General features: G+C 37.6%; 1 protein-coding gene across 1 annotated transcript in view; it reads left to right on the forward strand.

The window, feature by feature from the left end:
- Positions 1-1,899: 1,899 nt before the first annotated feature.
- The window catches only part of MEI4 (meiotic double-stranded break formation protein 4), a 68,210-nt gene continuing 46,757 nt past the window's right edge, over positions 1,900-23,352 (forward strand). The window contains exons 1-3 of the mRNA XM_041477335.1: positions 1,900-2,158; positions 11,075-11,323; positions 22,436-22,995. Of these exons, the coding sequence (XP_041333269.1) occupies positions 1,900-2,158; positions 11,075-11,323; positions 22,436-22,995 (1,068 nt within the window). The remainder of the gene's footprint in view (positions 2,159-11,074; positions 11,324-22,435; positions 22,996-23,352) is intronic.

Below are 23,352 nucleotides of genomic sequence, written 5' to 3' on the forward strand. Positions count from 1 at the left end.
TGCCTAATGGCAGAAGGTCTCAGGATTTTTTCAGGATTTTTAGGTGGCTCTCAATAAGCCTATAATTGCAAGCAGAACTGGTACTCTCAGAAAATGCAGAGCCACTTTCTTTTTTAGGACAGTAATAATGCTGCCTCTGCCTAATTCTACTTTTTAGATTCAGCTCTGCATACAGGTGACAGGTTTGGAGGTAAAAGCACTGATGTCTCTGAATCTTTTCTTTCAGTCTCAGCTGAAAAGATTAAATGAAAACATGGATGTTCCAATCCACATAATGAGTGTCCAGTTTGCAAAGCATCTGCATCTTACATGCACAAAAGATGCACAGAAAATTACAGAGTAGCTGCTGATATGCCAGCTACAGGAGACTGGAGAATGTTTTTTTGGTTTGGTTTTTTTTTTTTTTTGCCTTGAGTTTCACTGAGAAATAAGTAGTGCTGTCAGAATGAAAATGCTCTCTAACTTATTCCATCTAATTCATTTCTATCACTTGAAGTCTAAAGTGAAAGTTCCAGCATGTTAACAGTTTTCTGTAGTTCAAAAAGTAAATCTTTCAAAATTAAAAATAAAAAAATTTTTAAAAAAAGAAAGAAAATGTGTATTAGCTCAGAAATTTTCCACTATTTATATTGGTAAAAAACAAGTTTTTTTGAAGAAAAGAGCATTATAAAAATAATGCTGCTTAGATTATCCAAGAAACGGGGATGAGGGTTATAAAAGTGTTTATTGTTTGTCACATCTAAATACTTCTATGTTCAGAAAGATTGATCACCCTCTACTTAAAAACTTGATGTACTGTGATAAGCCTAACTGCACCTAATGTGTCTGTCTTCACTACTAATTTTTTATCTCTCCTGTCCTCTGCTCAGCCTCCTCAACCAAGTATTAGTAAAAACTTCTTTGGGCTGTCAAGCATTAGAACAGGCTGCCCAGGGAAGTGGCGGAGTCACCATCCCAGAAAGTATTTAAAAGGCATGCAGATGTGGCACTGAGGGACACGACTGAGTGGTGGACTGGGAAGTACTGAGTTAATGGTAGGAATCAATGATCTTAAAGGTCTTTTCCAGCCAAAATTATTCTGATTCTATGCCTCTATAGATTCCATTTCTCGCCAAGAAGGCTTATCACAGCCTTTTCAGCAGTTTGTGTAGAGAACATAATTTTTCATACAAAGATTATTTCTTAACTGGTGAGCTTGGCTCACAGTTTCCACTAAAAGGCAGCTTCTATTTCCAATGCACTGTGAAAGAAGTTTCATGATCCCATTTCCTCTTACAATATTGTAGTGGTTTTGGCTGGGATAGAGTTAATTTTCTGCACAGTGGCTAGTATGGGGCTGTGTTTTAGGTAAGAAAAGCTTAAAGAGGCATAAGTTAATCAGCAAAACACTTTGAGAGACCTTAATGGAATGTATAGCAAGAGGAAATGTAAAAGCGTGGGGGGTGGTTTCGGGTGACCCAGGCGATGGTGAGTTCTGCCAGCCGGACCCTGAGCAGGCCCAGCGTGCGGCTGGCCTCCAGGGCCGGGACAGGCAGGCCACGCTCCCGAAAAACCTGCCCACAGCTCCGCTCCCTTCCTTCTCTGGCGGAAGCACCAGGAGCCTTCAGATGTCTCCTGCGGGGTTCCACGGCTTCCCCCTCCCTGCACATTCCCGACTGAGACGGCCTTTGCAGCCAGCTGGCCTTCGCGCTTCCTTCCCATCCTAGGCCCGGCAGCGGGAAGCGAGGCCCGCGCGTCCGCGGGCTCTGCCGGCTCCCGCAGGGAACAGCCGCGTTCGGCCCAGATAAACGCGAGTGGGAGCCACGGGCGCGCAGCGAGGAGCTGCCAGCCCTGCGCGGCGGGGCCGGGGCTGTGCCTGACCGCAGCGGGGGCGGACAGGCCGCGTTGCGGCCCCGGGCCATGGCGCTGGGGCGCGGCCCGCGCGGCGCTGCTGCAGGTGGGTCGGAGCGCGAGGCCGTCGGGGCTTCCGGGGAGGCTCTGAGGGAGCTCCGAGAGGGGAGCACCGGCCCCGGAGATGCCCCCAGCCCGCGGTGTCGGTGGCCTTTGGGGACATCCCTCATGTGCAAAGGCTGCCTCGGACAGCCCCCTGGTTCCCCTGGAACTACCACCTGGTTCCCCTGGGACACCTGCCTTGTCTGCTTGCCGGAGGCCTTATGTGGTGATTTCCTGAGTAAAGGTTGAGTTTATTTGGGAGGAAATGGGAGCCTTCTCGTGAAAGCAGAACTGCTTTGGTTATTAATAATAAAGAATCAGTTGTTAATTGCTTGTCGCTGTTAGTTACAAATTTGAAGTTTTCTCCTGTCCATTTCATCTGAGTCACAAGGAAAAACACTATTGTGAAGTTTTGTTGGATGGATACTGGGATTCAATTAATGTTGTTAGTGCTCCTGTTAAAAAAGATTGGTGTGAATATGCAGCTATAGTAGAGTATCAAAGAACTATCAAATATTTTTACCTGATTATTTCTAATGTCAGTGAATTGAAATGATAGCTTCTGATCACTCTGACTTTAGGAATTCAGAAATCATAGGGCTTAGTCACTTGCATTTTTCTCATTGATTGATGGAAGATGGTAATGATTAATTTTATATTATCACAGAATGGCCTGGAGTTAGAGGTCCTTAAAGATCATCTAGTTCTAGCCCTCCTGCCATGGGCAGGGACACCTTCCACTAGACCAGGTGTTCCAAATCCCATCCATCCTGGTCTTGAACAGTTCCAGGGATGGAGTTTAACCCCAGCTGGCAACTAAGTACCACACAGCTCCCCCCCACTGCAGCGGGGATAATCATAAAGAAAAGGTAAATCTAATGGGTTGAGATAAGAATAATCTATTAATTGAAATAAAATATTATAATTGTGATACTAAGTATGCTAATAACATGATTGATAAGAAGAATTGTCAAAAGGAAAGGAAGAGAGAGTAAACCCAAGAGAAACAAGTGATGAACATGGTTGCTCAGCTCCTGATAACCAATGCCCAGCCCATTTCTGAACAGATATCCCAATTCCAAATATTCCTTTGGCCAGTTTGGGTCACCTGTCCTGGCCTTGCTCACCTCCCAGCTTTCAGTGCAGCTCCTCAGTAGCGGAGTGTGAAACATTATAAAGTCCTTAACTTAGGGTAAACACTACATAGCATCAGCCAAAACATCAGGATGTTATCAACATCATTCTCATACTAAATCCAAAACCCACAGCATTCTACCAGCTACTAAGAAGAAAATGTCACAGCAAAAAGCAAGCTGCATTGACAGCTTCTCCAGGCAATCTGTTCCAACATCTCACCACCCCCACAGTAGAGAATTTCTTCCTAATATCTAATCTAAATCTGCCCTCTTTCAGTTTAAACTCATTCCCTCTTGTCTTGCCCTTGTAAAAGTCCCTCTCAAGCTTTCTTGTAATAGCCTTTAGGTGCTGAAAGGCACCCTGGAGCATTCTCTTTTCCAGGCTTAGTAACCTCAACTCTCTCAGCTTGCATTCAGAGGAGAGGTGCTCCAGCCTTCTGATCATCTTCAGGGTTTAGATGTTGCCTTAATTTGAATAAACTAGTAATTGAGCCAAATTAATGTGTAAAAAAGTACTTGTCTATGGACTCGGCTGTGAATCCTTGGCAAGTCTCTTCAGTGGTTTGCTGTCTTTTACAACTTCCAGTGCTTCATAAATTAATATTTAGACGCTACATATTTAAATGTTGTTATAGTTACGTTAGTATCCTTAGTATATGTAAGGATTCATTATTTATTGTATGCTGTTTAGAGTACTGGATTCCTAGCAGTATTTCCTCTTATCCTTGTCCTCTATTACAAATATTTCCTTTCTTCTGAACAATCTTGTATTTCTTTCTGCTTATATTAAATTTCTCTAAGAAGCCCAAACCCAAGGTTATTAAAGTACAGTGGGTGCATTATGGAAGGTTACCCGAATGAATCAGTATCACTGGAAGATAGTGATCTTGCAGATTCTTGTGGAAACTGAAGCGTTCAGGCTGAAAGTGTGAAACTGAAAAGGAAATTATGGTAATATTTTAGTCACTATATTTTAACATGGGAAGAGGAGGTATGCAAAATAGTTTTCATATAAAACTCCAAACTCTTGATGATTGCCTTTTTTTGAACTCTGCTTTGAAATTCTGCATTCAAAAGCTAATACAGTCATTGCAATAGGTAAAACTGGGGAGATAAGGGCTGCTTTCTTGTTGGAACTTGGCAGTACATAAAGGCTGGGATTGTTTTCCACAGTCCCTAATGCCAACTGTAAATTTACTTTATGTAATTATTATTAGCATATATGAAACTTGTAAAAGAATAAGGGTCTGAATTTCATGGTTTCATAAATTTCATCTCATAAAGCTATAATGAAAAGTACATCCTCAGTTCCCAAACCAAACGGATTTACACCCAGCTGATTAAGTGAGCACAGTTCTGGTTTGGTAGCGGAAGAAATCTGTGCTGATATAAGAATAGATAAATTTACACCAGTGAGTTATACTTTAATTTCTGAACAGCAGGTTTTATAAAATAAATTCCCTATTCTGGAAACATATTTGTGTCTTTAGTAGTCAGAATAGTAAAGAGAAAGATGGTAATGGTACTGTGTGCCAGATTCACTATATGCTGTTATGAGTGACACATAAAAAAATTTTCTTCTCCTGTTGTAGGAGAAAAAGGAGTGCAAAGGGAAGAACTTTCAGCTTGTAGAGAGAATATCTACACAATTTTAAACTACCTTAAAACTGAGGCTTAAATTACTATTTTCAGATGATCTTGTTGAAGAGTGAGGCCTAGAAACTTTGAGGATCCAATCCGATTCTTTGTGCTCATATAATTCCAGGCATACTTGATGTTTCTCATGTCTTTAATTTGCACCTGTCTGCTATTTTGTGCATTGTAATATGTTCACAAGGTTATTCTCACAACTTTTTTCTGTAACTTCTGGGGTTTTTTCTAGAAAGCTATTTTTTGGGGTTTTTTTTTTTTTTTTTTTTTTTTTTTTTTTCTGTAACTTCTGGGTTTTTTTCTAGAAAGCTATTTTTTGGTTTTTTTTTTTTTTTTTTTCCCCCAGAGGTATCAAAAAGATCTAGAATTACAAACTTCTTTAAAGGGGTGATGCTCTCAGCTTTGCAAAATTTCTCTTGTTGGTTAGGTACCTTAAAAAGGTCTTTGAAGGTCTGAACTTCAGCCGCCTGTGGTGCACCAGCTCATCTCAGTGCAGCTGGTTGTCCACAGTGCATGTGTGTGCATCTGATGTAGTCGTCTTAACACTCTTTGTAGTCTGTGGGGGAAGCAAATGTTTCTGGGTCATGACTTTACCACAAAATGTACAAATTACTTGACTTATTTTTAACATTGGAAAATTCTGTTTCTGTCCATTGATAATAAAAGAAGTCCAGACAGCTAGCACAGTTGTAGCCACCTAAACTGTAGGATTCTGTAGTTAAGAGGAGATAAATCCTATGTCAGAAATGTTACTGAAATCCTGAGGGATTATGCTTGCTTATGTTCTTAAATTCTCTGAAATGGTTATAATTAGGGAACATTAGTAAGTTCTAAATTGTTTTTTTCAACTCATTCATGTTACTTGGATTTGGAGAATTTATAAGATTTGATTTTAGAAGCTAAAATTATTTAAAAGTTAGAGTTTGAAAAAATAAATCATGCTACATCTAAGTTTCCTTGTGCTTTTGACATAAAGTATTTTAAATATTTATTATTTTCGGTATTGTTTTACCATTTTGAGTTCATTTGAAAAAAATATGCTGGAGTTATTGTTAGGCTTTTTGTAGGAAAAGCAATTTCTTCCCTCACTGAGTATGTCCACATTACATATAATTAAATACATTACATGTATTTGAGCATAGGTTGTTTAAAGATGACACCATGCAGTAGCCTTGGTTTAATACACATTTTTACAATGGAAAATGCATAATTGGAGGCATACTTCAGTTAATCTTCATTGTGTAGCTCTGTCCCATTATCCTTGTTTATAATATACACAGATGACGTTGTGTTAGGCAAACCAATTTAATCAAGTTTATTTTATTGTTGCTTCATGTTGTGGCTGTATGTCTCTGAGCTCAGCCCAGATCTGCTACAGGAATTGCAGCATTTTTTGCTCCATCATAATGGGTCAGTATCTTGGTTTCTGTGGTATAAAGCAGTTGAGGTTACAAAGATGTGGGTAATTTTTTCACCTTTATTTGCACTGTGTAATTGACAGACTAGTTAAAATAAAAACCATGTCAACAAAACAGTTTTTCTTCAAATGTTGGAACCTTTAAGGACAGACTATACTCTTAAATTTAGAAGGAAAAGCACTTTTTTTTTTTTTTTTTTTTTTAAATGTTTAGGGCTATCTGAAGATTCTTAGCTGTGTAGTAGTGGTGAATGGAAATTTGTTTCTGTCCTGACAAATTGACTTATTTTTAAATAAAAATTTCATATGTGGAGAAAACTGAGCTCTGGAATGGCCTGGAAGTTATATGAATTACCTTATATTTTGTATCTTATGTATTAATTTTTGAAATTATTTTTAAAATTCATACGATAGTGGTATGAATAACAAATGAGTGTCCTGACGTAATCAATAAGGTTTTGTCTATGACATTTGCAGCAGTTTCCTCCATTATTAGCCATGAATTTCATGGTCAAATTTGGAAATCACACCTAAGGTCTGTAATTCTTTGATATTATTGAGTATTACTCCAGTGTTAAATTATTCCAAGTGAATTTAGGTTTTGGGTTTGGTTTGAGTTACCCTATAATTTTAAATCATAGCATAACTCAGCTACCTTCCCCCCATTTCTCTGTGACTTACCTGTTTCCAAGGTCAGTGAGAACTGACCTATATGCTACTCAGAAAAGTAAATTATATTAAGTTCACCTCCTTTACCCATAAACATCTCTGAAAGACTTATTAAAACCTCTACAGCTGAGGATTCACCTTCTTATGCAAATGGCCAATTCTTTGAGTCATTAACCCTTAACATTTCAATCTCTCCTTAGGAGCTGCTGCATCAAATGCGCCTGCAAAACTGCACTGGCAGATTGGTGGATTAGGGTAGTGCTTATGAATCAGATTTATCCTGGTTCTTCCTGTTATCCTGTTTCCTGCTTATATCAAAGGGCTTCAATGGATCTTGCACCACATCTCAGTTCCCCTTGGTTATGTTACACAGACCTGTACGGGACAGTTCATCGCTTCTTTTGCAATTATTTCAGCAGGTGAATAATTGCTCAGCAGCCTTCCATGGCTAGAATCTCAGTAGATCTGTGGGTTCTCAGTACCCTCTCTCTGCATGAGAGCTGGAAGCATGGAATGTCATTCTTGTGTTGGAAATCTGTAGATTCAGCCCTGTTCAACAGTGTTGTTAATCCGTCGTGTCCTCTGAGTGGTCCTCCAGTATCAGTTTGTGGATTAAGGGGTTTGCATAGGGAACCTGTCACCAGGTGATATCTGTTGTTGGGGTGCTGAGGCCTGCTTCCAGCAGAGGGATTACTGATTCTCTCCTTAACACTGAGTAATTACAGGAATGGAGCTTTGGATAATTCTTGAACCTTTCTCTTTCTCATCTTTTTTATGTCAGACATATTTTGGCATTAGTACCTAGAATTAGATGGGGGACTCCTTTCTGCTCTTGGTCAAGTACTATTCTCAGTCAAGGAAAGTCTTTGGTCTGGTTCTAAAACTTTTTTCTGCCTAACCAGTGGTGTAATTTCTGTGCTGATAGGAGCAAAAACATTATTGATAAAACTCTGTAGCTGCCAATATGCTTTCAGTGGAATATATTTGGTGGTTCAGCACTTCCTGAGAGCAACAGATTGCTGTGCAATTTTTGCTAATGCACAGTTGGCCAGCATCCCCATATTTCTAATAGTGTTATCCGGTGTGTTTTTTTCTAGAAGACTTACATAGTAGTTTCTGAGAGAGCAGTTGTCCCTTTAGGGGAATGGTGAAAAGCCTCAATCAACTCTTAACATTTCTTCTTTTTGTTACACAAACTTATCTTTTCCTAATCAGAAAAGAAATAGAGATGGTGATAGTGTGAGTAACAGAAAGCAAGTGAAAGAGCTGTTTATTCTCCATAAAATCTTTAGGAAATCCATTCTTTCTCGAAATGCATCCAGGAATATTGCTATTTGTCATCTGTTTTTAAACAAGAGATTTTGTGATCCAGTAGAATGACTTCTCCAAAAACTGCGCTGTGACTTGTTCCTAAGAACCAGCTGTGTTCTGCTGGTGGGGTTTTTTTCTAACAGCATCTTTGCAAGTAATTTTTCCAGAAAAGTAGTGATTTTTTTTTCCTCCAAAGTAAGAATATCTCCCTAAATTTATTCAGTGTAAGGCACTCCTACTGTAGAAGTGAATCTGTGTAAGATGTTAAAGAGGAAAAGGCTTCCCTCAAACTCCAAATGGCATTAATTAAATGTATGTCTTAAGGGTTAAGGTGGAATGCTATTTAAGATTCTCAAAGCAAAATTAGGTAATGGTTTGTGTGGTTTATCTGACTTATTAGGGATACATGTACTTTAGAAAATAGCATTTTGGAATGTTGCAGTTGAAAGATCCTTTTACTTGTCTCCATTGTACTGTGACCTTGTGCACTAAGGTTTTTGTTATGCTTAAAACACGGTAGTCGCTTTCCAGATAAATGAAAAAGTGACTGTCTTTATTTTCGTAGTGGGTGGTCAAAAAATGCTACCACAGTAGCATTTCATACTGGTAGCATAGTGGTAATATGTCAGTGGTCAGACAGCAAACTTTTTATTTTCTTTGTAATAGTATGTCCTGTAAGGAGAAATAGAATGCAATAAATAATGTATTGGTGGTGACTCTCATGATAAAAGGTACCTGAGCATTCATGAAATGCTGGCATAAATAGCACTGCCCGGCCCATACTGGAATGTCGGTCATTTTGCAACTTCTGTGAATGTAATTTAAAGGGAAATACTAATACTGGCAAAGCATGTTATGAAGCAAAAAGTAAATAAGTGTTTGTCCTTGAAAGGAAGATGAATCAGAAAGCTTTGACAGAGTGGTGTCTGGAGGTACCAAAAAGTTAAACGGGCAGTGTAAGACATTTTTCTGCCTGCCCTAATTTACCGTTCTGCTCTGCACAGGGACTTTGTAAGAATGGAGTTTGACAGACCCTGTTTGAGTAACATGTGGGTAAAATTTCAATTGATGAGATAATCTGGGAAGCACCTTTCAGATTCAAAGCCAAATATTTTGGATACCTTACTGTTACTCTTTAATCTTCTTTCAGTGTGGTTCCACATATTTCATTTTATTCGCAGCTTTGAATGCAGTTCAATTACTTGCATGCTTTTGTATTTATAAACATTTCCTTTGATGCATAACGCAAGAAGAGTCTTACAGCAGTTAGCTGTCCCACAGAGATGCTAATCCTTTGAGAATGAGAGAATCAACTTCTGTTTTCACTGAAATTCTAGGTATGAATTGAAAAGTTGTTGCGAAATAGATTTTCTTTATCAGAAATCTTGCAAAAGTACCATTTAATGTATAACTGCTTCAAGTAAGGGATATATGTAGTATAGTTCAGTTTCTAAAGGCTTTCAATTTAATTAGTTTAAGAATGCACTGGTGGCTTAGATTAGGTGATTTTGCCCTGATACATGACAGAAATGGAGTGTTTCAAGTGGAGAAGAGTAGTTTGAAATATAGCTGTAGGTAAATAGATCCCCAGGAATTTTTGCACTCTTGTCCTTTGTGCTCTGTACTGCGTAAAGTGTTAACTGGCTGCTGTGTCTGAATGGACAGAGTGCAAGGAGTGCACAGGGATTGTTTGTGCATTTCAGAAGTATTTGAAAGGTGAAAGAAATGCATACAAAACAGTGCCTTCTGTAAGCGTCTCTGATGGATAAATGACTATGTGATGATTTATGACTTACGATCTAAAGTTGAGTACAACTAGAGGAAGAAATCTGCTTAGTGATAGCAGATGATCTTGTGAAAGGATGACCTGAAATACCTTTTTCAAACCTGTGCTGTGACTATTTCAGAGCTGTTGTTCAACACAACTTATTAGTGCTTAACCTGCAGCTTTGATGGATAACGAGAAAAAAACCAACATGGTGAAAAAAATTGTAGGTGTCAAGGTTAGGGCAAACGTGTAGGAAGTTTTTTTTTTTTTTTTTCTTAAATTGTTATTTTGGGAGTGATGTTTTTTGAGGAAAAGAATACATCAAACAACTGAATGAAAATGGTGTGGAATTAGGAAAAAAAAAAGTAACTTTGCTAATTAGATAGGCTGGTTAATATTAGTTGGTTTTAATTTAATTTTTTCCTTCTCTGCTCCTAGGCCCTGTGCTGTTGCATATGATGTAATCATCTATTTAAATATTTTATTTCTCTGACTCTTTTAATGCCTTTTGCCTCATTCTCACTGTTCGTAACCAAGCTTATAAAACTGTCTTCTTCACTTACCTCACTAGCCACTTGCATCCCTTTGATGCTGTCTGCTTAGCTTTCTGCAGGCTTGAGGCTTAATATAGACTTAAAACTACAAGGGCATCAATACCAGGTATCCAAAACCAGACACAACCTCAAAGTTTTATCTTTTGAGCACTGAGACCTTCTGGTACACTTTGAAAAAATAATATATATTGTATTTAAGTATAAATAACCCCAAATGAATTCTACTGTCATGGGTTCTTCTGTCATGTCAGAATTCTTTTGAGGGGGAGGGAGTCTCAGGGTGGGGTTTTTGAGGTTAGTATTTTTACTTTCTTCATCCTTGCTTTAGTGGAAATAACATTTGCATTAAAAATTTTGCTAGGATAAGCCTGTTTGAAGTGCTTACTATTTCCACAGTTATTCTCAGACACTGGATGAATTTTATTTTTATAGCTGAGTGCAGCTCATGTATGTTCTGTTCTCACATTGTGCACAGATGCTTGTATTTCTGTTCTTGATGATTTAGGAATGAGCTAGAAATTAAAGAGTTGGTCTCACTGTTGAACAGTCTTCAAAGCCAAGAAAATATTTTGTGTCATTTCTTTAATGGAGTCATAGTGAAGTAACCTTTTTGTTTTCTGTTTTTCTAATGCAATAGAAATCAAAGGCGGAAGAGAAAATCAAATTGCGTATTTGAAAATATCAAAACTAGCATTGGCTTTTGCAATTATCCACTCAAAACCACCAGGGAAGAGTTCCAAAGAATACACAGAGTACCTTGCCAGAACTGTATCCGAACAAGATTTTGGATGGAAAGGGAAAGTGGAAGTGCTGGAAGCTGAAGTTCTTCGATTACGACAGGAACTTCTTCTGAACAGGATCTCTCCAAGATTCTGCTTGGAAAATAGTAAGTTTCTCAAATAATTTCTGGCTATGTTGCAATAGCAAGGAACCAGCTTTCATCTTGCCTGTACCATTTCTTTTACCTATATGTGAGAGTCTTCAGTGTACAGCTTTTTGTTTTTTCCAAAATTCTGAGGTAGTGGAACACTTAATTCATTTGTAATGCGACTGTGCTTGAGAATTTGATGCCTATGCAGAATTTATATATTTAACCTTCAGAATCAATGTGTATTATACAAAATAATTGCAGACAAAAATTGTCAATACACAATGTTACTCTATAACCTTGGAAATACTAGTTTGTAAGAGCTAGTTTGCTTTTACAGTTGGAACATGTCTTAAAGACATATTGCATATTTTTTAACCACCCTACAGATTTTAAAATCAGAATTTAAGCCTAAAGTGTTGGAAGCTCTAATCCCTTATATATGTAACAGGAAGGTAGGGCAGGCCAAGGGACTGCATGTCTGTTGTTTCTGAGAGTGTATTGAGACTGTGGATACTGCAAATGTTTTTTATGGCATATGATAAAATATTGTGAGTCTGGTATTACTGGATTCAGGAAATCTTTTAGTCAAAGAAGAATAAAAAAAAAAGATAGTCTCAAACAGCACTGTTTCTCTGACTTGTGCATGTGTAGTAAGTCATGCTCAGTTCGAGATATCAGTGGCACTGTGTGAGCTTGGAAATCAGGCAGTGGAGGATTTCTGCAGGCTCTGGGAAGATACTTTCCTGAGAGATGAGGTCAAAATGCTGTGGGCTGAAGAAAGAAAGTTCACTGCTGAGGGCATCTCTAAAACCAAGATGTATAGCTAATTGCTTTATGACCTGAGACTTTTAAAAGCTTCCCTGGTGGAAAACTTGATGAGGCTTTACCATACTGCTTTTTTACTGAAACAGTAGCATCTTTATTGCCATGCCTAAAGATTTCTAATTTGTAATGTTGACTGATGGGGAGATCATTAGACTTCAGCTAGAAGCTCTAATGGGTTATGTATTTAATTGGTATAATAGACCTTTCTCTACAGAGAAGTGATTTAATGACTATTCTTACTTTTTTATTGTCTGTATGTCTATTTTCTTCAGCCTATTGCAAACATGACATTTAAGACTAAAAGTAACTTTTAAGATTCAGTTTTCAACAGGTGTCTCATGTTTTGAAGAACTGGCTGCATATTATCAGGAGAAATTTATAAACATCTAATGTCTGGAGAGGATATTGTAATTTTAGATTAAGCAGAACACAGAAAACACTACCAATTAGCAAAACATAGCAAACAAGATCAATTCACTTGCAACTTCTGTGTTCTAATTTTTGAAAGATTCTCTAAACTCTAAATTTTAATTGTGAGATAAGCAGAGAACACTATCCCTGGCAGATAACCCCTCTTGCAAAGGATGTTAATTTTCATTACCCTGGTCACACTGAAGTTTGCTCACAGACTTAAAATGTGATAATCTTTTCTAATTTTAGCTGTCTTACACCTGTACTGTTTCTGCTGTGTTCATTCATGATTACAGTTCCACTGAAGACAAATGCTCGGTCTTGCTTTTGAGTAAAGATATTTACTGGTAGCTGATGGAATATCTATGGAGATCTATGCACTCCTTGGGATAGCAAGTTGGTGATGTATGTTAGTAGTAGAGCATCTGACATGTATGGGAAGATGGTTGTAGAAGCAAGGCCTTTCTGAAACAGAGGCCACTACACCACTGATATCTTCTGCCCCAAGATTAAAAAAAAACACTTTTCTTGTGTGTTGTCTGCCAGTTTTGAATTTTTTCAAGCGTGCGGAGAATAGAAGCTAAAGGATGGCTACTGCTGAGATACAAAGGGACAAGGATCTTGAATCTAAGTAAGGAGAAAAAGTGGTAATAAGTGGTGTTTCATCCTTTCAAGTGAAACTACTATGGATCCATCAAGCCGTTGTTATGGTTTCCCAGGTTTACCACCTGGTAACACACCAGAGGTATGCTCTTTAGGGCTGAGGATGATTACTAGGATTGCTCTTAGCACCAAGTAATCTGCAGATCTGGATCCTTTTCTTCCTCCACTCATTTCTCCAGCCTCATTTCTGGAGTTGGCATTCTGCTTAAAATAATGCAGCCTCATAAAAATATTTCAAACCCCCAGCCTTTCTGTGGCTTTCTTCTGTTTTGATTAATAACTTTAGATGCAGGAATATTTGGGTTTCACAAAATCCACCACCAGAAAATCTCATGCAGTGAGGATAAGATTGCATTTGTTCCTGCTGGTGCCTCCTGAGAACTGAAGAGTTTGAGTTCTTCAGCCAAGGTTCGCTTTGCAGCTCTATATTCTCTTCTTTGCATCCCAAATGTGGGAGCTTTTTTTCTCCCGCCTGCTATTTGTAATGACAGTTGTAGGTCTTTCAGAGACTTCAGGAATGATTAGAAACTGCCCATGGAGTTTTATTTCCCTGATTTGAGAAATCTGAGAGCTGTTTTCCCCCTCCACATACAGTTGAACACAATACAGATGTGCTAATACATGAAGGATAAAGAACGGAGAATCCATTTTTAAAAGAAATGATGCCTAAATTTCTTTGTTTCACCTGAAGAGTTCTTTGTCCTCAGATACACTAAAAAAGTTGTGGGTTCCTGACTTAAGGGGAGAAGCATGTTTTGCTGCAGGTAAACTACTTGGTGGTATAAGTTCTTACAGATTAATGTGTTTTTTATGAAAGTGCAGTGTTGAGTATTCACTGACTGTGCTGTGTCTGGAAGGTTCCTATTTGACTTACTGTTCAGTTGTCTTTCTGGATACAAGGATTCTCTTTCTTGGTGGTGCTTTTGGCTGTACATCAATCATATGTGGAGAAGGAGAAGCAAATCTTTTTGCAATTATCTGTTATTTTTCACCTTGACAGTATTGTCCTGACAGCTAAGTCCATGGGTAGAAAATAAAGTCAAATCTCATGTTAAATCAAAGTTTCATGCCTTTCTTTGATTCAGATTAAAATTTCACGGAAAGGAGGATAGAAACTTTTTTGTGTAATTTCAAGAATAAGCATTTAAGGTATTTAAGCATTCTGTTGTCCCTTTGCTTTGGAGCAACAAGAAAAGATGAAGGTTCTTACAAAGCATTGATGAATTGATGGGTTCATGGATTGAAGCACCTGTCCTCTAAGACAAATTCCTACACTCTTATCAGTTCATAAAATCAATGATCATATTATTTCTTGGCAGACTGTGTTAAAGAGCTCTGAAAAGCCTGCAGCTGTTACTCCAGCCCAAGAAGGCATAAATGCAGTATTCTACCCTTTTTTTGCCAAGCATGTATTTTAGGAATGACAATTTAGAGGATAGATGTTTATTACCTTGGTTGCTTCCAGCTGATACTCTTGAAGGTTCCAAATCGATTATCCAGGGTTTATGTTTAGCAAAACTTGTCTCACATAATGTGTTCCCTCTTCCTTAGCTTCACCTTCAAACTTGGTTCAAGTTAGTCCCTTCTTATGCAGTGGGTAGGAATTTACTGAACTGCTTGCTCCTCTAATTAAAATAAAAACCAGATTCTCTTCACCCTGTACCTTTTTAGAATTAGGTTGGCTCTTCCTTTTATAGGTCATTTACAGTGGAGTGTCTTCTGCCATGCCCTGGAGTTCCCTCCTGTTTTTAGCTTCCACAGTAGCACATGTGCCAGCCACCCTACCACAGTGTGTCTGTGTGTTTAGGGAAATGCTGGCCTCTGAATCACACTGTGATTAACCTGAATGTCTCATTTTTAACTGTGGTTAAAAATGTGTTCCACCTTTCAGGATACTGTCCTATAAATTCTATTCCATGTCAAAGGTGCAACTTGTATCTCTTTTGGGAATAATACGCAGAGAAAACAAGAATTTTTTATCTCCTGCTTCACTTCTTAACTTAGTGTGTTTCTTGAGACATTTAGTTGTACATGTGGAAAAAGGGAGCAGCTTCCTTTGTAGATTAGTATGAATGAAGACACTTTGGTCTCATTTCTTGTCACTGGGAGCTTTATAGAACTGGAGCTCGCCAGCTCAACAGCTGAAGAAAAACTGATTATAAACATTATATAGCTACAGTTTACCAGCAGCCTTGCTTTGGGACACAGAATTCAGCGGTTTTTTTTCTTTCCACTTCCCAGTAAGTCATGGCTTGGGAATTTCTCATCAAAAGGGAGAGGCAGAAACTCTGGGTGCTCATCTTTCACCCCAGAATTTCCCTGGTAGGCAGAGACAGGATCAGGTACATCCTGCTTTGATGATGGCAGGAAAAATGATGGCCAGTCAAAATATTTTCTGAATAATTGGATTTCAAACTTATGAAAGGGCAAAGCTCTCCATCATGACTTAAGTAATATAACTTGTGATGTTTCCTCTGCCTCCTTACATTAAAAGGAGTAGTGAGAGAACATAATTGATAATAGATTTTTTAAGCTCATTTTCAAAGAGAAACCAATGAGATGAATTCAGAAAGGTCAGACCAAAACATGAAGATTTCCTCAGTGGGTATGTTATCTGCAGCCTCATAAAGGAGTGTTCCTTGTTAATGGGGTTAACAGCAGTCCACATCTGACTGAACAGTAATGATACAAATAAGGATCATTAGTCTATTAGGGGAAATTATTTCCCTCCACAGAAGGTAGATGAAATAGTGTGAAATGTTCATATATGTTGCAAATAGCACTTAGCAACAATTTTAGTTCCTATGACATGGTACTAAGGTAGAGGACTACAGACTAGAATTTCCAAGTTATGATGGTATGTTTAAGGAAAAGCTATTTTTTTCAGGTTGGCATGTTTAAATGAGCTGCTGTTACAGATTGCTGTGTCCTGTCATCACTTTCCTCCTCTGGTGTTTGGAAGGAGTACAAAAGCACAACAATTCCAGAGGAGCTGTCAGCCTCTGAGGGGTATCTTCTACTTCTTGCCTTTTCTACCTTCCTTTTTCTAAGGTCAGAGGATTCTACATTGGGCAGCAGTCAACTCTTAATTTGATGTTGCCATGGAAGACAGTTCTGATTATTTTTTCAGGTGCTTAGGGATGTGATTTTTTTGCATAAAGACATTCTACCTCCCTACTTTTTGCTTCCCCATCCCCCCAGATAAAAATAGGTGTCTTCCTCTCCATTCAGATCCATAAGGGCAGTCTAGTGTGTCATCTCAACATTTTTTCTCTAAGACTTAGGGGTGTCAGACAAACAGTACTTCAGAAATGTAATTTGACATCTTAAGTGTACTGGTGTACTCCCATGCATCTACCAGTGGTAATAATGCAAGTAGGCAGCATGGCAAGGAATTCACAACCTAAAAAGTATTTTATGTTTTTATGAGGAGAAGAAAGAAATTAAAGCAGATCTGTGAGATGGCCAAAATGAAGTTAAATTGTGTTTAGCACAGATTTATAGGAATATGGCTCTTGGAATATGATGATGAGATAAATCTGTTCTCTATAATTGTATTGACACAATGGGGAACTTTATGAAAGCTGAGGCCTTTTCAGGATAATTAAATAAGTTAATTTGCAATCTGTAAAAAGCACCAGCTGGAGTGTAATGATTCATTGAAATCTCAGAGTACTGCTCCTCCCATGGATAACAGGTCTGTTTTGGTTGTGGAAACTTTCTCCCTTTGAAAGCAGGTGCTGCATGTCTTATCTGATGGCATTGCAACAGCTGTTCTAAGCACATACTTGGGGCAAAAGGACCCAATAAACAACACTTTTTTCCCAGATTTCTGTGTAAGGAACCCATTCAGAGGCAAAATCAACTCAATTTTTCCAGCAAGAGATAGAGTTTGTTATTATTTTATTAATTCATTATAAGATGTGTAGTGATTATTAGGAATAAGATTCATAAAAGCAAGTGGGGTTCATAGTTTAGTGTAGATTATTTTCTTTTCTTCTGGGTAACAGAATGATAGTTTTGGGGAAAACTGAATGTATATAGTAAAAACAGGTTAAGAGGTGGCAATTAGGATTCTTTTGCCTTTAAGTCTGCTGTGGGAAGATAAGAATCAGTCAATTTTTTTCCTGGAAATACAGAATCACAGAATGATGGAGGTTGGAAGGGACTACTGAAGATCTGCTTGAAGATCATCCAAGCCTCTTGTCAAGCATGGTCATCTAGAGCCAGTTGTGCAGGCCTGTGTCCAGACATTTTCTAAATATCTCTGAGAATGGAGATTTCAAAACCCTTTGGACAACCTTAACCCAACTCAAACTTAAAATCTAGTTTCTCAAGCAGATCTTTGTTTTCGTCCTTCTGGATATATAGACAGAAAAGCTAAGCATTTATACCATGTTGTATTCAAGAAAAGCCATGTTTTTAGGAAGGTACACTTTAGCTGACTTCTTAAGGAGTCCACCTCATTTTAGCCTTCATCTCACTACGTTGCGTCCAGATCACTACAGTCTTCATTGGCTGCTATTTCTTGTCTGTTAGCAAAGCCCAGTTTGTTTCATAATGAGCAGCATTTTTAATAAGATATAATGCTTACAATTTAGTACTACCAGTTCAGTCAGGTAGTCTATTTAGAGATAAAATTAATTCATTTATTATTTTGAAATATCCCATCTGGCTTAGAACTCACATTTCAGTCACATCATTGAGATGATCAATATTGTAAAGCTTGTCAGATCTTTTGTTGTCAGAGCTGCTTGGTGAGCATTAACTGACCCAAATGGGTATGTTTGTCACCTGGTTATTTGCCCTTTCATATCTTTACTGCAAGTTTGCTTTGTTTGACTCGAACTACAGAAGATTTGTGCTGTCATCTACAGAGATCCCTGAAAAATAATGTTTATATCCTCAAAATCCTTCTCAGTTCTTGCTGAATTCTAAACATTTAGGTGCTTTATGTAAGCAAAATCCCTAACAAATTGAAGAATATGCTTCTAAGCCTTTAGAGAAGCACTTAAATCCTAGCATTGAACAATCTGAGAATTTTACGTAATCTGTCCTATATTAATTTCTGTGAAATTATCCCTAAATGGGATAAAATATGTCAGCATGCACCTTTAGCATTAAAACGCATTAAAAAGCACCTTGCATTCAAACAAAGGACCTTTCTTTTCCAAGCCAGTTACAAAAAACCCCCATGGAGATACAGAAGCAAAGTGTGGGATACAAGACTTCTATTCTAAGACTTCTTATTTGGAGAATTCGAATAATATCTTATAATAATATTTTGGAATTATTATTATGGAATAATGAAAATAGAAGTTTGGCTTGGTTGCAATGGGGTGCTAAACACATAAGAGCTCATGAGGAGGGGAGAGCTGTTTTTTCCTCCACCAGTCAGCTTAGTTAGTAATGAAAACAGCAGAATAGAGGCAGAGTTACACATGAAAGAAAGGCAAAGAAAACGTATGGGATTTCAAATAAGAGAATAAACTTGATACATTGTTCATGGAAAGTGCACTTCAAACAAACCGATCAATGAAAATTAAATGAAGAGTAACAGAGCTCTGAAAAATGTAGATGTGGACATAATTTCACTTATATTTTCATTTCCTTTTAGAGGTTATTGACTGAACACCTACTTGAAAAGCAGAATGCTATGAATGTCTCATTTTCAGTTGTCTCTTGTTTTTTCTTTTAGAAGTGGAACTGAGAGTATCAACTGTAACTGAGTTTTAAGAGATCTTTATATGTCTGATGTCAGTGGTTTTGATTTTCAAGTGATAATCTGTGTGTCTGCTCATGAAATGAGGGAATATAAACAATGTCTAATGCTTGAAAATGAAGTAATTTTTTCTTTGCATAATTCAGATCATGTCTTCACTTTGCTTCTCACCTCTGCCACCTTCAAGCCAGTTTTCTGTTCTGCAGTCCCTGTTGATGGTGAAACTGCAGGTAGATTAAGTTTTTCAGAAGACTTGATGATCATTTTACCATTTCACAGTAATTTCATCAGTTGAGGACCCTTCTTCCAGGTTTTAAATGTAGAACTACTTGTAGCATTTGGCCTTTCTCTTTCAAATGTTCTCCAGTCTGAGGCAGCCATCAGTACAGTGTCTTAATAAAGCATCTTCCACCACCCCAGCTCCTACTACACGGATCTTTTACAAGCTGCCTCTTCCTATCTGCACTGGGTAGTGAGAGAATGAGTGTTGGAGATGGTATTGACTTTGGTCTTTTCTAGGGCTCTGCCTCCTTAGGACTTGCCAAAGGCTCCCTATTCTCTAACCATGGGGCTGATTGGCATCTCACTGCCCTGATGAAAGGCGCTGTTTTGTGGTCCCACAGCAATATGTAAGTTCTGAGTTTTAGTGCCTGCACACCTTACTGACACGCTGTGCACTATGTAAGTCACTCCCCCATCCCTTGAGTAGCTTCTGATTTTCAGGCCATACTTTTTCTGCAGTAGTGGATATGTGTAGAGGGATGTGAGTTCTTCAGCCTTGGCACCCCAGGGCTCTTTGTGGGACCACATCTTGCTCTGCTCGGTGCTCAGGAGCTTGCTTTGTTTTTTAGCTCAGGATCTCAGTTTAGTAAGGAACTTAAGTACTAAATAGGACTTAAGAACTTAAATATATCCTGAATTCGATGTGACAAATTTAAGGAGACTGTAAAATTGTTCACGACCAGATATTTCATTACTTGTGGTATTGTAAAATTTGTGATCACTTTATCACACATACTAAATTTTCATATTTCTTGTTCCAATACACTTGGAGTCAAATGTTCTTGAAATTAGTATTTAAAGATCCTTGTTAGTCTGAGGCAGGCTTAATGCAATTTCTGGTGTTTTGTTGGTTTTTTTTACTTGATAACCACATGGTGTGAGCATCAAGACTGCTTTCTCATTTGAATAGTAGGTAAGTACAAAGTAATGAGTTTAGCTTCTTTCAAGAAAAAAATTACAAGCTATTTCTAGACATTTAGAGGGAAATAATGAGTATTTCCTGGTGCGTTTTTATTTTTTTTACAACATAACTGCCACCTCCTCCCAAAATGACTAGAACATGTAAATGGCGTAACAATTTTAAGCATTTTGTATTATTCATTTAGCTGGAAATAAACTGATATGGGGGACTTAACTGTAACAGGGTTTTCTGGAAGCTCATTGTGAAACAGGAGATATTGCAGTGGCTAGGAACCTAACCATAAATGCAATATTGTCTCCTAATAGAAGGAGTGTTTCATTGAATACCCTACCTCTTTTATTTGGGAACATCTTAAGTTTGGTTTCTATGGATATTGCTGTACTATTCTTCCCTTTTTCTTCTCATTACTTCACCTTTCTTTCACCTCTTCAGTGTTTGGCTTTTTTTTTTTTTCCTTTTACACTTCCACAAGAGAATCAGAAAACATACATATGGGGTTTTGGCGCAGTTCTTGCTTTGCTGCTTCTGACATTAAATCCTCATGAGCAATTTTCGTGTTGTCCCACGGGATTGAGAACAGGAACAAAATAACCATATAGTGGAACTCACAGTAGATGGAGTCCTTGGAAGGGCATATTTTCCTTAAATGGCACCAAAAACCACTTTTCAATTTTTTTTTCTTCTGAAATGTGTTTTGCTCAAAACCCTAGGGAGAGAAGACATGAAAGATGGATTCCTGTTCTTGTTAGTCAGACCATGGGAAGTGTGCTTTGCTTCTTTGCTTTCTTTCCAAGTTTGGTTATGCAGGACATTTAGAAACAGTGTTAATCTATAAAATGCCAGGCTGGCCTTAAAAGTCCAGTTTTTCCTACCTCCTGGAAATGGCAGTTAATTTCCCTACAGTTAGCTCTTTTATTTTAAGTCAGTTGGTGCCAATACTGTGCAATTTCAAATATGTCTGAATGTTAAAAACATGAAACTCAACTTTATAAATAAATAAACCATGTTTCTAGTTTTGATCTTGATAATAGTACTTTCATTTGTACTGGTATGTTTTCAGAGACTGAATTGATGGTCAGAATTTAATTTGAAATGGTGAATTTAATGAAGTCCATGTGAAAATTTTTGAGTAGTGTTTTATTAACATACAGAATACTGTAGGTTGCTGCTTAGGGATGTTTTCTGTGTTAAAAATGCTTTTTTTAACTTGCTATGAAATATCTATTTCCTGTGTGGCCAAACCATCTATAATTTCTTTTAATTAATTTAAGAGGAGTATGGTACTGCATGGGATCCTTGTGGAAAATGAACAGTATAGGCAAGTTTTCCAAGACTGAGAGGGGAAGTAGTTTGTGGCTCTGCCCCGGTACGTAGGGCTGGGCCAGGAGTTGGTTAGATGGGGTTCAAGCTTTGCCTCATGGCACTGAGATGTTTATGGGTGTTTGTCTTCACTTCTCTGTTTTGACTGTGATCTTTTGGCATAGATAGCATGTAGAACAGGTGTCTTTTGTCACCTAGAGCTGAGTTTATGTCAAGAGGCATAAATACTTAAATGTATTTAATATGTGAAATGGGATGAAAGAGATTCTGCAATAGCACACGGAAGTAATTTGTTGGTGTGAATGTACTGTATACTTTTGTAATGTAGTTTGTGTGTCTTTGAAGGAGGTGGTGTGAGATAGGTGATGACTGAAGAAGCTTTTGATTCTGAATTTCCTCTTTGTTAAATAATGAAAAAATCAAACCTAATGTTCTTTTCAACTGTGACTGTTAGAATTTCCTGCCTGACTGGGGAGAGAGAGTATACATAAAGAAGAATATTTTATTTGATGCAGTAATAGTAACAGACTTTCACTGCCTTTTAAAAGCAGTCTGAGATTTTGAGAATAAAAGCAGTGAAAATGTTTGGAGGACCAGAAATTTACATGCATTTTCTTCCCTGGAAATTAATGGGAGTATAGATATTCACTTAATTTTTTTGTTTTTGTTTATGTCTACTTAAATTATATCTAGGAAAACTTAAAATTTCTGATGGTTTTAAACTCAAAATTCCTGTTCATATTACTGTGAGCATAAAACATCTTGTTCACAAATAGACATTAACTTCTGAAACGTTTCACTTTAATTTAAAAATATCTTCTTCCACAGCTAAATTCTAGTCATGGGAAGTTCTTGGGGAGCCAACATACACATGTATTACATGAATTTTGCATGGAAGCAAAAAGGAGAAAGTATATATGGCACTTTCAATAAGCATGTATGTAAGCATTGCACAAATGTAATTTCCATGGTTGCATTTCAGGAAAACAGGATACCTCTGCTGAAGCTCTTCTGGGTCGAGAATCTATAAACCCTGCAAGTTACTCAAGCCAGCTAGAAGACTCTGGATGTGATGTCTGTAATGACTCTGCATTTGATTCTTTAGGCATAGCTTCAGATTTTCACCAATCTGAGCACAATGTCAACACTTCTAAACATTGGTTGGAAAGAGTTCCCCCGTTGAATCTTTGCCATACAGGCAAGGAGCAATCTCTGACTGCTCCAGTGCATTTTTTGCAACGTTTGCTTGAAATAAAAAAACTGTCAGAAGGAGGAATTCTTCAAGCAGACTTCTCAGAGCTTGAGAATGATTCTTTCACCATATGCAATTCAGTGTCTCAGTTGCTTGATGGACTGATATTTTTTTACAACAGTCCTAAATTCCCAGCTCCAAGTTTTCTTACTGAAGGAGTTTGTGTTTTGCTCAGTTTAATAACTGATACTAAATTATCGAATCATGTTTTGAAGAAATGTTTCAAGAAGATAGAAGAATTTAAGAAAAATTTAATTCAAATTATTTTAAGAAACAGGAATGTCAATAGGGTAAGTTTAAAACTTTCCTTCTTTCATATTCCACTTCCATATGCTATAATATTCTCCTGGTTTTATACACTTTTAAAATACCAGTTTATCTTATATTTTGAAGAGCACCAGAGATTTTTGTGATTGTTTTTTTCAGCAATATGGATAATAAATGCTCTGAAGCACTTGAAAAAGTTCTTGCTCATGCATGCAAGAACTTCTAGCCTATTTCCAAGTATAGGACTTCTAAATAACTGATAAAAATGCAGTTTAAAGCAACTTTATAGATAATATGCAGGAAAAACACGTTGTTTCTCTTGCTATATGGAGATATACTGTAGATATTCATTCATATGTAATGAACTTCTTTCTTGAACA

This window comes from Pyrgilauda ruficollis, unplaced genomic scaffold (genome assembly GCF_017590135.1).
Source record: "Pyrgilauda ruficollis isolate IOZ18807 unplaced genomic scaffold, ASM1759013v1 scaffold40, whole genome shotgun sequence".
NCBI classification, from domain to species: Eukaryota; Metazoa; Chordata; class Aves; order Passeriformes; family Passeridae; genus Pyrgilauda; species Pyrgilauda ruficollis.